Genomic DNA, 15,365 nt, shown 5'->3' on the forward strand with positions numbered 1-15,365 from the left:
GAGCACTGATCTGCCACAGCACCAAGTCTCCAGTGAAATGCTCACCCCTCCTGACACATATGGCTTTTAATGGCAGGAAAATGGAAGGTGGTTCTTCTTGCCCAGCAAACCAGCTGCTGCCAAAAAACCCGGTCACTTCAGCAAATGTGATTTTTAGCCATCCTCAAAGACAGGCTGCCTTATCAAGGAATAAAGACAAAGAGGAATGTCTAACAAGCTTTTACTTTTTGATAAAAATCAACTCAGTCCATATCCGTACCAGAGGTTAATCAAGTGACCTGTTAAAATCGTGTCCCCGGTTTCCATTCTTAAACCAGTTGTTTCTCTTGAAGCCACTGTCACCGTGTCTCCCATTTCCAAACCTGGAGAACCCTCGTCCTGCCTCCTGGGGGAACTCTTCCAGCTCTGGCAATTCCTTTGCTACCGACAGTTGCCAGCGCCTGGTGTCCCTCCACTGCTCCTGAAATAAGACCAATGTAATGAGACTTTATGTGCCTGCAGGTATGTCCAATATATCATTAGAAGTAACACAAATGCAAAGTCATTTCCGGACAAATCCCACCCTCACCAAAATAGGTCGGCAGATCCCTCTTGGGAGATAACTCAGTCCTGTGACAAAGGGACAAGGGGGAGTAAAGTCAACAGAGAACTGGTTAACTCTCAAATACACTAGAGAGGTCAAAACCCAGAGCAGCCAAAGAATACAGGATATTGGTTAGTAAAATCAGGTAATATAATAAGAACAGAAATTAGAAAGAGGCATGACGGTATTTTCTAACGACTGTGCTGTGCTCTTTCTAATGACTGTTTTCTATGCAACATTACAACACAAACCTTATCCTCCCAAACCACCCTATAGTCAATCCTATATATGACAATCACCAAATTCCAAATCTCCAGGTTCCAAAGCCAATTCTGGCTACAAAAACATACCTGTATGTTACTCAGTTCATCAACAGGGATATCAAAGCACACCCCCTATAACAGAAATACAAAACAAAACATAAGCATTTGCTTTCTAAAGATATATCCAAGAATAGAGACACACAGCTCCAGAGAGGCAGCACCTGCTACTAGCTCATACACACTAACTGTAGAAACCAGAAATGCTAGAAAGCATTGTCTTTTGGGGGAAGCTTTTTATAAGCCAAAGAAAAAAAGCAGTTAAAACACAAAAGCTCAGAGCAAAATGCAGATTCAAATGCTCCGTGCTGACAGCTGCATTGCCCGCAATCAGCCTGTCTGTTTGAAAGTAAGAGAGACATCACCTGGCACCACAAGCTCTCTGAGAACACACTTACACAAGAGACAAGTGTCAGGAGCCAGGCTGACAGTCAGATGAATACTGTGCCGATCAGCTCCGGCATGCAGTCACTGCCCTGCTCTACAGCTGTCTTTTCAATGCAATGGTATACAGTGTTAGCAGGAGTTTACAACAACAACAAAAAAGGTCACAACCACCACTCTAACTATATACATATGTCTGATGCCTTTTTTGTGGGGGAAGATAATTCCTGCATTACCATTTAGGAGCAATGCCTCCATTCAAATTAGTGTCTTTTAAAATCCTCGACTAGATGTAAGGATTGGGGTGGGTTTTTTGTTTGTTTGGTTTTGGGGTTTTTGTTTGTTTTTTTTAAATAGGTATGCACACAACCAGCAGTTACAGGGGAGCCTCACAATAGGTTACCATTTTATGAGAAATGAGATTGAGTAGGGAGAGTGAGATATCAACATTTGTGTACTGGTATTTCAGAACTCCTGCCTCAGTCGCTGCAAAAACTGGCCATATGGGTATACGCACCCACCCACCCTCCTTCCACAAGATTGGCCCATCTTACCGTCTTCCCCTTGAGGAAACGCATTGCAGATACTTTGGAGTCTACCTCCTCACCAAGCTGTTCTTTTAGTCCTCGCCAGGCATAGCTCATGGAACGCATTTCTATTGAACACTTTAACACCATGGTCACAAAGCCCTTCAGGAAACAGAAAAATATTTACAAAACTAACCTTGGTTGGACAGCCTGTAACTCACTAACTAACGAGCTATGCAATAACTTGTTATTGTAATGTAGTATTTAATCCTAAGAAATCAGTGTCCCAGAAGTGAAGCAACTAAAAGCCTTCTAAGAAGCTGAAAGCATCAATCTAACTTAGGATTGTGCATTGATATAAAGGCCAATAGCATTTCTGTATTTTAGCCAGAAGCAGAGACACATTTCTTCAATACATACAGAAAGTTACTGCTAGAAAAGGGGTAAAAAAAAAAAGAAACACCCAGTCACATGCTATTACCAAAATTATGTTACCACGTAACAAACTGGGCAAAGTTGTCCCTAAATGCATTAGAAAAAGGAAGGGCTGTACTCTTCTTCTGTCAAGATCTCTTTGAAGTCAGGTAGTCACATGCCAGACTTACTTGAAATATTACAAAAATGTAAAAGCTTCCTGGGAAGGGAAAAACTACAGGAGCATGAACCAATCTCTTAGCTTGTAAAATGTCATTAGTTAAACTCTCTTAGAGCATCAAAGTCTCCTGTCACTTAACTTCTTCTAACTCTCGTTACAAAAAAATTTACTAACTGATCTCGAGTTTCTCTGGTTTCCCACAGAGTGCCAGTATTTCAGTTAAGGAATAAGCAACAAACCAGAAGCTGGGTATAACAGCTATTCAGAAACCCTACTGGAAGAGCCTGAGAAGATGCCACACTTGGACTGGGCGCAAGCAATTAATTTATCCGTTCTTGTTAACGTAGGTATAATGTTATTTACCGCCGTTGAGTTGAGTAAGGAGCGCTGCTGTATGTAAGATGCCCCAGAAATATGAGCTAAAGCTGCAGCCAGGGCAGCAACCGCCCCTTTTTCATCTATGAGCTCTTGAGCAGATTGTCTGAAGTAGTCTACTGCAGAAGGAGGAATGGTCTCCAACAACCTACAGGGTGACAACAAAAGAGGTCAGCAAAGGCCAGTGTGAAGTGCAGCCACGTTTGAGAGACAGACTTCAGACAGCTTTCAAGATTAATGAATTATCTCTAAAAGCTAACAAGTTATCTCTGTCATGCTCATGCTTCACTACCACTCATTTAACTCAACACCTGCTGGATGCTGCATACCCACCACCTCTGTCCATTCAGCCAAGCCTCTTGAAAGCTGTATTCAAAACTGAGAATGTACAACTTGGCATGTTTGAGCACATGGATAAAAACATCAAGGGAAGGCTCTACAGTATCAGCATTCTTAAGGCTCCACCAGAAAGTGTGGCCAGCAAACCCAAGAATCCCTTGCTTTTACTTCATGGGGAAAAGAAGCAAACCACTTCAATGCCACTGATGGGCTGGAGCAAGGCACTTCTCGCTCTCAGCGCAAGCTGATTAAATTGGTTATTTCTGGGAGAGGCAGTGAAAACAAGCTGGGAAACCGAGAACAGCTACTTCTGTAATGCTATTTTTGGTACACCAGCACATCACGCCATTTTTCAGCATGCGGTGAACCCAACACCATGCCCATGATCTCCTTTACACTCGTCAAATCCTTGCCAACTATAATAATCTCTGTCAAGGCAATTTCCACCAATGAGGCAGCAAATGTAAACAGAGCTGCATGGAATAAAAAACACAACCGTTGAGAACAAAACAATTCAAAGAAACACAGGATGGGGCTACAATACCCTCACTACTGCAGGTTAACTCCTCAGTATACTAAGTATTGCTTTTTACACACTGCTACTGTATCATCTGAGCAGACAAAATCAGTTTCCCCTCATGACAGTAATTCCCTGTTCTGCTATTGGTTTCTGATGATATAAACAAAGGTTAATTTTTGCAAGAACTTAAAGAACATTATGTTGTATGAAAAGGTCTATGTTCAAGCACACAGAGGTTTATTGGTATCACCTCATGAAAATAAGGCAGTGTCTACATGCAAAGCAGCTGACTTCTATGACATAGGCAAAGACATGCTCACATAGAGGTCTGATCCCTTAAAGCTTTGCATTAACAGCATTGCTGTTGGTAACATGTCTAGACACCTTTTAAGAACAGACAAATAAACTTACTTTTTGGCATCATTACTTGAAGCTTTAATTACGTCTGTAGCAGAGGGAACACCTACGCGCTTAAATGTAATCCCCTGAAATCAAGAAAACAAATTACAGTTAAAGGTATTTTCAGCACTCTACAACTCAACCCTACCTAAGTCACATTACTGAGACTTCTAGTTACTGTTTATAACATCAACACAGTCTTTAAGTTATTTATAAAGCTAGAAGAAAGCTTTTAAGTTCCTGCCTTTGTTATTCTGGAGCTACTTTACACCAATTTACATGCAGGCTGTAATGTGAGGTATGGTCGTCTTCATGCATTCCTGCCACAATCTGCCTGCTGACATCAAAAGAGTACTACCAACATGAGAAAACTCATGAGACATTAGAACAGGCTGATACAAAAGCACTTACAAACACTTACCAAATCTCAATGGTTTAGGCCTACCAGTCTACGGCACGTGAGTCCTGTACTGGACTCAAAAGGAGCCCATGGTAACAAAGCCTAAGAGTGACAGAGTCTTTTTAGGAGCTGAATAATTTCATTAAGCAGAGGTCTGAGGTACAACTCACCGCTTTGTGCTCAACTTGTTTCAGAAGATCTTCTTCTCTTCTCTGAAATAAACAAATGCAGATCCCGGTCCGGCCAGCTCGACCCGTACGTCCAGAACGATGGATGTAGGAATCAACATCCTTCAGAAATCCAGATTAACATGAGATAACCTTATGTCATCTAAGATGTTGACATTTATACATTGTAAGAGAGAAGATGCAAGCTAAATGCTAATTCAGAAGCCTAAGGAGTGATACTTTATGTCTCTATACCCAAACCTGTAACTACATACAAACCATTCAGGTTTGCATATGCTAGCCTGCCCAAGGTATGCTGCCTCAGGTTTAACAAAATCACTATTGACAAAAGTTTGTTGTGGCTTTTTTTTTTTTTAAATAAAAAGCTCCACTGGAGTTTCAAAAGAAGAAAAAAGCAGCAGGAGCATTTTAGAATTATTATGAAACTCAGCAACGTACAGAAGGGATTCAGAAATGCTGAAACAACATAACAAGCTATCTTACGACCTTCCAGAGTAACTGAAAACCATCACTTTTTCTTTAATCAAAGCTCAAAATATAAAAGCTTAACTAGGAAGTTCTAGGCCTGCATTTACAAAAAAACACACATCATTTTTGAATCAGAACATACTGCTGGTGAAACAAAGAAATAACCCACTATTCTGCCACAAAAAAAAAGAATAATACAATTTTAGTTTCCCCTGATGACTTACTTTTGGTGGTGAACACTGTATAACAAGGTCAACCTCAGGAATATCCAAACCACGGGCAGCTACATTTGTTGCAATCAGAACTTCAAAAACACCGTTTCTAAAGCCTTTTAATGTAATTTCTCTCTGTTTCTGGGGAATGTCACCATGCAATGACTGGGCATCCTGCAGTGAAACAAACCATTAAGATGTCATTCAACAGAGGAGTCTAGGCTGCAGTATCTAAAGGCATTTAATTACAAAACCCAAAACATTATGCAGATCAACAGAAAATAATTACACAGCTGATACTAAGAGAATATAAAGCATCCTACTTTGTGGTTTCATCCTTCTCTGGGACAATAATACTCATTAGTAGTAGTCTTACCATAACGTTATTTTTTGTAGCATACCAACAGAAGCAACTTTGACAAGGAGAAAGACAAGAGTCACAGGCTCAGAACTCAAATGAGTAACATACTAAAGCAGAACTTACTAACGTAAGAGAAAAACACGTCACATACTGACACAAGAATAAAGTAATTGGATTTACTGTGAAAGCAGTTGGGCCAACAGACAAAAATTGTTGCTGCAAGATTTTAGTGTGGAGAGTACATTATATTTATCAGATATTGGGCAAACCATGTATTCCCACCTCTGCTCTTTCGCCATAAATTAGTGTTTCATATCAAACAGGATTTTCTCTGAAAAAATCCAGCACTCCCAAAAAAAGGGCGCTAATTCAAGCAAACATAGAAAACCCGCTCAATATGTCACCTGAGGTCTGAACAAACTATTGGACAACAGGGCATTCTGTCCTACCATATCAGTTGGATTTTCCTGAATACTGACTGTTCAAATAATAAAAGCCATTAAGAAATAGGAATCCAAAGAGCACACTAACATGAGATGAGATGTGTGCACTGTAGTAACAGCAGTAATAAATAGGAGCTATCTCTGCTTGTTCAGCATAAGCTGCTTATTTCCATTGATCCGGTCCTCCGTGAACAAATTCATAATCGCAGCCAAAAGGGTATTTCAACTGCAAAGCTCTACTTTTAGAAACAGCATTCCTAAGTCTTAAAACCACCCGCAGAAACAACTTTATCCGCACAGTTTCAACCTCATACTTATTTCACGGCATTCAGGTCCTGAACATCCATAACTGCCTCTCTCCATTCAGACCACAGTACCTGTTTGAGCGAAGCATTCATAGCCAGTTCATTTGCTTCCTTTTTGGTCTCACAAAAGACAATGGTCCGCCCATGGCTGCCACTGTAGACTTGAATGATATCCCCAAGTACTCCTGCCCTCTGAGATGAACGACACTGTATAGCCAAGTGCTGTTTGGGAAAGAAACACGACAAGCATCCACGTTAAATCTAAGCCATGCACAGGACAGACAAAATGAACACAGAAAGATTTTTATTCTTTTCAAGCTTCCAAACTACTGCCCGCATGTGAAAGCTTTGCTTAAAAAAATGTGTGTGTCTATCATGTGAAAAGTCATTCCACACCATCATTTGTAAATGCAATGCAGAACCCATCTCATCCAGGCCACATGCTCTCAGGACCCACACTGCTCTGCAGCAGAATCACTCACTTCCACAGTCGTGGCAGTCCTTTGAGTTTTCTTTCCAATCAGGTCAATCTGTTCATATTCATCTTTCATGTATTTTTTTGCTACATCATATACCCATCGTGGACAAGTTGCAGAAAACAGCAGGGTCTGGGGGTTGTTCTCAGAACCTGGAAGGAAATGCCACCAATTTCACTCATCACAACAGACTTGAGAACTGATAAAAAAGCAACAGAGTTGCTCTCAGATTGAGAGGTTTATATGTGCAATAAGTCAGCAACAAGAAGAAAACTTAGAACCAATGAAACCCTTAGACACCAAAGGCAAAATTACAGTAATTCTAACTGGACCAAACTGAAACCCTCATCCTGCCTGAGAAGAAATGCAAGACATGTTTCTAGATCATTGCTAAAAATGGTTTAGACCATGCCTGAAGTCCTCTCACATACCTGAAAGAACTCTTGTCTCGATCCCTCCTTGCCTGATATTCACAGCTAGTTAGTACTGGAAGAGTATGGCTATGTGCAAAGGTAAAAGGCTATTAGTGTCCTAAAAATGACATTCTGCAGACTGGGGTGGGAAGAATAACAAGATTGATTACCCCAGGAAAGAACAGTTTAACAAACAGTATCTTGGAAGAGCTTAACCTACCTTCATAGCTCCACAGGATCAGACAGAAAGAAACACACACTGCAAAAGAACACTATTATTCCCTACAATTTATTTTCCAGTTATAAAGAAAACTTTTAAAATTGAATAATTATGATGACTCTTCCAAAACCTAGATAGATATCTCCTTTTTTAGGAGATTATCTGTACTTTTTGGCTGTCAGGACAAAGACCAACTCTGCAGAAACTGGGAGAATGTAACAGTCGGGTAAAAATGACAGCGGCTGTACTGGGCCAAACCTAAGATCCATAAAGATCATATACTCTCTCCAACAACAGTCAAGTGCAGTTAACAGAGATGTGAAGAAACACAGCCAGCAACCAGGCTTTTGTGGCTTCCAGAGCCAGAAGTGATACCCTTGGTTTTAATAACCCTTGATACTTCTAATTCCAGTAATTCAAGCCACTTTTCAAAACTTTTGGCATTAGTACAATGTGGCAAAGAATTTCATGCTATTAAAATAACCTCCTTCTGCTCTGTACCTGCTACCTGGCAGCTTCGCTGAATGCCCATTACATGAGAAAAGAGCAAATATTCCCTATTTGTCAACTTTGTGCAATGACAAGCGTACAGACACGTCATAACCCTGATGTTATGCTCAGTCACCTCTCTCAGGATGAAGAGCACTAGGGCTTAGGGATTTGGGTTGGGTTTGTTGCTTTTTTGCCCTTTTCCCCCCACTGCTCCCAGAGATGCCATTCTGGCCCCTCAGACATCTGTCACCTTGCTTTGAACCTTTTCCAACTCTACCTTACCCTTTTCTCTGAGGTCCAATACTAGCGTCACACAAAGGATTCAAGTTGAGGGTGTACCAGCAGTTTTCAAAGTAGCATAATTGTGTTTTCTGCATTGTCTGTATTCCTTTCCTGATGTCAGAATTTACCTTTTTTATAAGCAAATCCTAAGATTTCTTCCACTTGTTCAGCAAAGCCCATGTCTAACATGTGATCAACTTCATCCAAAACAACATGCTTCACACTGGAAAGTTCCAGTTTGCTATTCTGAATGTGATCTTTGATCCGTCCAGGAGTTCCCACTAGAATATCAATGCCACTTTTAAGGAGATCAACTGGAAGACAGAAAAACAAGGACAGTGTCTGAATGCTAAGAGACAGCAAGGTAAAAAGCTAACAGTCACAGCAACACTTCTAATTTTAGAACCAGAAAATAACTGCCCTTCACTTTAATCTCCCAATAAAGCGCTACGTCCAGTCCAAGTAACAAACAAGTAAGCTCAACAGCAGTTCACGTTGCTCTGTCAGGCATACCAGCTAAACCACAAGCAAAGTTACAGTAAGACACGCCAATTTCTAAGCACCAATGAGCTGGCATTAAAAACCTCCAGAGCTTTATCACAGAAAAATGCCTTAGTTTTTCAGCTAAATTCTTTTTCACAGCTACCTCTGGAGACACACAACAGAGCCACACGCACATACACGGTTCTCTCTTTTCCTTGGACAGTCATCTAGTCCCAGTATTTGTCCACGCAAAACCCAGACAAACATGCAATAAAGAAGAAACTAAAAGGACTAGTCACTTTGCAGACCTACAACTATTTTCTTAAATAAAGATTTATTTCAACTAAAATAATTCAACCCAGGCTGTATGCTTCCTTTAGAAGCAATGTCATGGTTCCTAACTGAAGTGAAACTCTGTGGGGGGAAAAAAGCCAGTTTTATTCATGGAATGTATTCGGAGAAAGTCAACTCCAATCCAGTTGTAATTCCTTAGTGTTTACTTACGCTGGGCTTTATATGGAGTTCCTCCATAAAAACAAGCCACTGACAGTTTCCTGGTGAGATTCTTGAAGTCTTTGGCTACCTGAGTGGCCAGTTCCCTGGTTGGAACAAGAACCAGCACCTGGAGGGATTGAGAGACACACAAAAATGCAGCTGTGCTTGGGAGGGGGTGCTAGGAGAAAAGGCTTTACTTCACATCTAACAGCTTGTACTCCCATTCTTATTCTACACTTGTTGCAGAGGTGCCCACAGCTCCCCACCATCCCAGAAATATTTCCTGCCACCTGCAGATCACAGCCTGCAAGAGGAAACAAGGCAAAGCATTACAAGATAACAGAGATGTAGAAGAGCAATATAGTTTCCTTAAGTTAATGCCAGATAAAATAGACACTTTGGAAACATTGCCAAGGACAATGAAGGTGCAGTTCAGCATTAAAGGATAGGAACACTCACTAAATGATTTGTAGTAAGACTTTAAAAGATACATAGCATGACGCACTGTAGCCAAATATCCTCCTCCTTTACCTGCCTGCCTTCCTCCCATACCTATCTTTCCCCCTTCATTTTAAGAATGAAATGATAAAGAGCTGAATTCTTCTCTAGAAATCTTTCTGACAAGAAGATTTTAGAATTTACATCACTGTTAAAATTAATAAAATAGAAGGATGAAGTAGGTAAACTATAAACAGACTATAACAGTTTTTCAGTCTAACGATAATTCTACACACTTCATTTGCGTGGAAATATGATATCTGTTCTGGGTAACAATTCCATCTCACGCTTAAGTAGAAAGGTAAACACCGCTTGCATCCATCAAGCTGAATCTCCAGACATGAGGGAAAAAAGCCTCCAGTTATCACCATGGAATTTAGTGAGAAACAACCTCAATGAATGGAGACAAGTCCAGCTGACTCAACCACTACCTGAGAAGAAGCAGGGGCTTCAACCCCAAAGCCGCACACTAACTTCCTGAGGATAGCAGTGTCCCAAATAAGGTCACCAGGAACCCTAGAAGTGAAATGTGTTAGCACTGCAGTGCTGCAAAATCTGTCAAATTGTAGCTCCTGATCTGAGGAAAGTATTCAGTATTACGAACACCAATAAAGGAGAAGTCCCAAGAAAGTCCCCAAAGCAATTACAAAATAATTTTTGAAAACTGCCATATTCTAAGGTTTTGGTGTTAACCCTTAAGTGGTAAGTTACTTTTGGTGAACGGCCTCTTCTCCCATCTTGTGAGACACTCTGCAGTTTTTCAATCAGCGGAAGAGCAAAAGAAAAGGTTTTCCCAGTTCCTGTTCGAGCTTGAGCAATTAAGTCTTTGCCGTCATATATGGGTTGAAAAGTCCTCACTTGCACAGGGAACAGGTATTTTACACCTCGAGCTGTAAAATAATCCAAAGAGGTTTCATTAAAAGGTGCCGATTCTACTGCAAGCTAGACAATTAGAGGTCCTCATGTACAACAAGCCCAAATATGTAAGACACATTATGTCAAATCCTGTACATAACAGAAGTGTTTCCCCTTAAACACACAGCTGAGTATTCACAATGAAATAAAGCCTTCTTTATGTTTGGCATAAGACAACCAGAGGGAAAGAAGGGGGGGGAAAAAAAACCCCCCCAAACATGTTTTTTTCTGATACAGCCCAAGATTTTATGGTAGCTTGGTTTTGAGGGCAGAGGAGGAGACAAGGGTGTTTGTTTTAAGGTATTCTAAAAACTGAGAGAGATTTTGCACAGCAGAAGTGAAACAATTAATCCAAGAAAACTTCCAAGCAAGGAAAATCTAAAGCAACTACAAGAATTTAGTCTGGGCAACAAGAATCACAGTTTCCCAACACAGAGAACAAGAACTCTGCAGTGGTTACGTCCACAATAACCCAGAAGAGGTATGAAAATGCCTGGAAGTACAAGACTAACCAGAGACAACACATTCACAGGAGCCAAATAGTCCTCATACAGGAAACACCATTACACTTATTTAAGAAGTGATACTGCAGAGACCAGATACTGGAATTAAAATAAAGATAGGTTGAAAGTAAAATGAGGCCGATGAGAAGAAAAACACTGTCTCTAGAATGCATATGTAGGAATAACCAGACCATGGAATAATAAACTCATCTTAAAACGACAGCCCTTGAAACAGAAGACGACAGAGATTCTGTTCCTAGTAATGACAGCAGAGTCTTCGAGTCTATGGTAACTGGTCATGTGCATGTTCTTACTCCACAATAAATTTAGGACAATTTACCCTTGGCTTTTGTCTCTGCTTGCATGGGTAACAGTGCAATTCTGGACAACCATTTACAGAAATTTCTTTTGCCACATTAACTAACCTTCGAGAAGGTTGATGGTGTTTTCGGAGAGAGGAAAATTGGAGAAGGCGCCTTCTTTTGCTTCTTCTGTCAGCTCCTAACAGGATAAAAGACAAAAAAGAAAAAAAAAAAGATCAAGAAAACTTATTACCCCTAAGAGATGAGCAAACACCATACGCAGGCACACAAGGAAAGCTGTGCATTTACTTTGTCACTGCAGTTTTACCAGCTACCTCCTTTCTGTTTAAAGGGAAAGAAAACCCTTGTGATGCAGGTACTTCACACACAAAAATGTCATCACAGCCTAAAGTGGGAAACTGGAATCCAGCCACCCTGTATTAGAAGACAAAACACACTGACACAGGCTGCACCAGTTAGCATGACAGAATTCCTGCAAGTGAATCCTGTTTTTACACCATTCTTAAGTAAAGACTTCCTGCCAAAGGTCGTCTTGCTCTCGTTACCTGCAAGAACTTGTTCAAAACCATGACTACTGCTATCTCATCCCTATTTCAGATATACCTGCACCACCTTTTAAGACCCATGTTCCCAACAAACGGGAACAAATGACCTTTCCGTGGGATCTTACCACATTATGCATATATGCTTGGCAAGTCAGAAAAGGGAAACTACTTGTTAAAAATCTTAACTGGAGTCTACTGAAATCATTAGGAAACTGTTTTTCACAGCAAAACATATTTGGTGTCACAATTCACTGTGTGAAGCAGGAATTTCCCTCTAAATCACACCTACTTCGTACACCATGCAAACAGCTTCTAAACTTTGCACACCGTTACTTACTTAATACTCGCTATTTAGCAGCTAGTTCAAAGATCCGAGAGATCCCATCATTACACCCAATGTACAAAGAGCACTCTCTTGATCCGAATTCCCATCTTAAACACAAGAGAGAAACTTCCCACAGAAGGCCCTATACAAGGGAAGGAAAGCTGCAGGGCCGTCTCATACACACATGTAAGGCCAACAGTGAAACCTCAACAGGAAGAACTCCGGAAGTGGGAATTGATGGGCGTAACCATGACCTTCCCTTAGAGGGCACCCCGCCAAATGCTTCTTCAAAGTGTTTGCTAGGAGCAAAAGTGCTTTCACAGCACAAAGCAATACACATTTCTGGGATGGTGACTGCCTAGGCAGCAGGGAGACACCCTTACGCTGCAGGACAAAAACCAAGTTGCCACACAAAGATGGACATGGAAACTGCTTCCTGCTAGCTAGCCTCCTCCACTGCAGGATAGGCTACTCCAAACAGCCTGGCATTTACCATGACAGAGGGAGAAAAAGGAGGGATGGCTGCCAGGTTCTGGTGCACGTACTGCTGTGCTTCGCCCATCCACCCACAGCTCTGGTGGAAACAGGCATGGTACTGGGCCCTGCCTGATGCCCAGGTGCCATGAATCTAAGGGGAACAGCTTGCCTTGGCAGCCAAGAGGGCCAAGCATGTCCTGGGGTGCATCAAGCACTGCACTGCAGCTGGTCAAGAGAGGTGATTGTCCTGCTCTACTTTGCGCTGGTGCAGCCTCACTGAGTACCGTGTGCAGTTTGGGGTGCCACGGTACATTAAGGATACAAAGCTTCTAGAGAGTGTCCAGAGGAGGGCCATGAAGTTGGTGAAGGGTTTAGAGGAGAAACCATATGAGGCACGGCTGAAATCACTTGGTTTATTCAGCCTGGAGAGGAGACTGAGGGCAGACCTCATTGCAGTCTGCAGCTTCCTCCCAAGGGGAGGAGGAGGGGCAGGCGCTGATCTCTTCTCTCTGGTGACCAATGACAGGACCCGAGGGAACGGCAGGGAGATGTGCCAGAGGAGGTTTGGGTTGGGTATTAGGGAAAGGTTCTTCCCCAGAGGGTGGTGGAGCCCTGGAACAGGCTCCCCAGGGAGGCAGTCACAGCACCAAGCCTGGTGATATTCAAGAAGCACATGGACAACACCCTCATACACATGGTGTGAATTTTGGGGTGTCCTGTGCAGGGACAGGAGTTAGACTCGATGATCCTTGTGGGTCCCTTCCAAATCAGGACATTCTATGATCCTATGGTTCAAAGGCTGCCTATGACAGCAGCCTAACCCTCCCACAGCCCTTGAGTCAGACTGTTCAGGAACATAGGTGGATAATGCGCTTTGTAGTTTAAGATAATGTAGTCCTCAAATTGTAATTTGATGTGACTTAGAAACATGCCAGTAAGAGTAAGTGACTTATACAACGCCCATAAATGTGCTAAGGTTAGACAGGAATCAGAAACCCAGAACAATGAAGGAATCCCCTGGTGTGCACAAGAGAGAAGAGGAAGTGAAAAGGAAAAACACTTTATGAGGCCACCTGTGAAACCAGACAGAACCAGCTTTACAGGCTAAATCTACAAAAGGTGAAAAGGGCAAGGGGAGGAAGACTCGGAGCCTTCATCACCACGACCACCAGAGAGACAACCTGAAGATTCCGTGCGTACACAGGCAGAATAATTAAGGGTGGGGAGAAATGTAAATTAATTCTGGGAAACCATTACCATAATGATGTGATCAGTAGCAGACACAGTATAAGAGGATGAATACTGAAGCAAGGGGCATGCGTGCCTTTGGAGGAGTGATCCCCCACACACCCAGTGCCAAAATAAACATACCTACTTTATAACTCTTTGAGTTGTAAAGTTTGTTCCGCAGCTCACCCTCATACCCAAAAAGTGATAGAATCATAGAATCATGAAGGTTGGAAAAGACGCCTAAGATCATCAAGTCCAACCCAACACCACCACGCCTCCTAAACCATGTCTACACGTTTTTTGAACACGAGTCGGCACACAGTACCCAGTATGTTATTAAGCCCGCTCATCACCAGCGGGACTTCAGTTAGACAAGACAAGGGCTCCACTGGCAGCGTTACTACCTCGGCATCACTCTCCTGCTCTGCAGCGGCCACTGACGCCTCATCATTGCTTACAGCGGAGGTATGCTCGGAGCCGTTGCTCTTCTCCTTGACTTTTTTTGTCTTCTTGGGCAGGGGGGGCTCAAGGTCGCTGTCACCCAGTTCGCTCTCCTCAGGCTGGGCCTGCTCGCCCTCTGCTTTACCGCGCCGCTTCAGCTTCTGCCGCCGCTTCACCTTCTTCTCCTGGGTCTCCTCCTGCCGAGGGGAAGCAGGCGTTACACGGAGGAACCTCCTCCCTCGCCCGCCCCCTCCGACATAACGCCTGAAGCCCGGGGTGTCCCCCCCGGACCCCCCCAAACCCGCGGCGGGGCCGGGTCGGGCCACACAAAATGGCGGCCCCCGCGGCGGCACGTGGCACGCGGCCCCCGCTCCCTCTCACCTTGGCCTTCCTCCGGCGGCCGCGGCGGAGGGACTCGTCGCCCGCCGGCGCCTGGGGTTCGGCGGGGCCGGCGGCGGGGCCGGCGGCGGGCATGGCAGCCGGCTGTTCCCCGGGGGGGTGCACGGACAGGTTGCTGCCTGTCTGGCAGTGACGGCCCCAGGATCGGCGCCACGCCCCGGCGCGCAGGAAGTGAGGCGCGGCGCTGAAGGCAGCCGGCGGAGGGAGCGGGCCGCTGGGCAGCGCCGCCGCCAGCAGCAGCAGCGGACCCGCCCCGGTGCCGGACAGGCAGCCCAGCCACCGGCGATCGCTGACCGGGGCCGCCGCTGCCGCCCGGGCCGCGGGGAAGCCGAGCCGCGCCGTGCGGCCCCACACGCCGCCCATGCAGCCGCTGCGCCGCCGGCTCGCCCCGGCCCGCCCCTTCCGCCGCGCTGCGCCTCTGGTCCGTTC

At 43.7% G+C, this 15,365-nt stretch overlaps 1 protein-coding gene across 2 annotated transcripts; it reads right to left on the minus strand.

The window, feature by feature from the left end:
* Positions 1-203: 203 nt before the first annotated feature.
* Positions 204-15,345, minus strand: LOC142064550 (nucleolar RNA helicase 2-like). Of its 2 annotated transcripts, none has more exons than XM_075109664.1 (15): positions 14,919-15,345; positions 14,555-14,734; positions 11,622-11,697; positions 10,490-10,668; positions 9,290-9,407; positions 8,431-8,616; positions 6,902-7,047; positions 6,492-6,641; positions 5,323-5,484; positions 4,613-4,732; positions 4,055-4,128; positions 2,773-2,932; positions 1,842-1,976; positions 934-978; positions 204-460 (listed from the first exon to the last, which is right to left on the minus strand). In XM_075109664.1, the coding sequence occupies exons 1-15, from the start codon at positions 15,297-15,299 to the stop codon at positions 266-268; spliced, it is 2,307 nt and encodes a 768-aa protein (XP_074965765.1). In that variant the 5' UTR covers positions 15,300-15,345; the 3' UTR covers positions 204-265. The 2 variants fall into 2 exon arrangements, with proteins under 2 accessions (XP_074965765.1, XP_074965764.1); XM_075109663.1 differs by having other exon boundaries at positions 14,501-14,734.
* Between the last annotated feature and the right edge of the window lie 20 nt (positions 15,346-15,365).

Source organism: Phalacrocorax aristotelis, chromosome 14 (genome assembly GCF_949628215.1).
Source record: "Phalacrocorax aristotelis chromosome 14, bGulAri2.1, whole genome shotgun sequence".
Classification (NCBI taxonomy): Eukaryota; Metazoa; Chordata; class Aves; order Suliformes; family Phalacrocoracidae; genus Phalacrocorax; species Phalacrocorax aristotelis.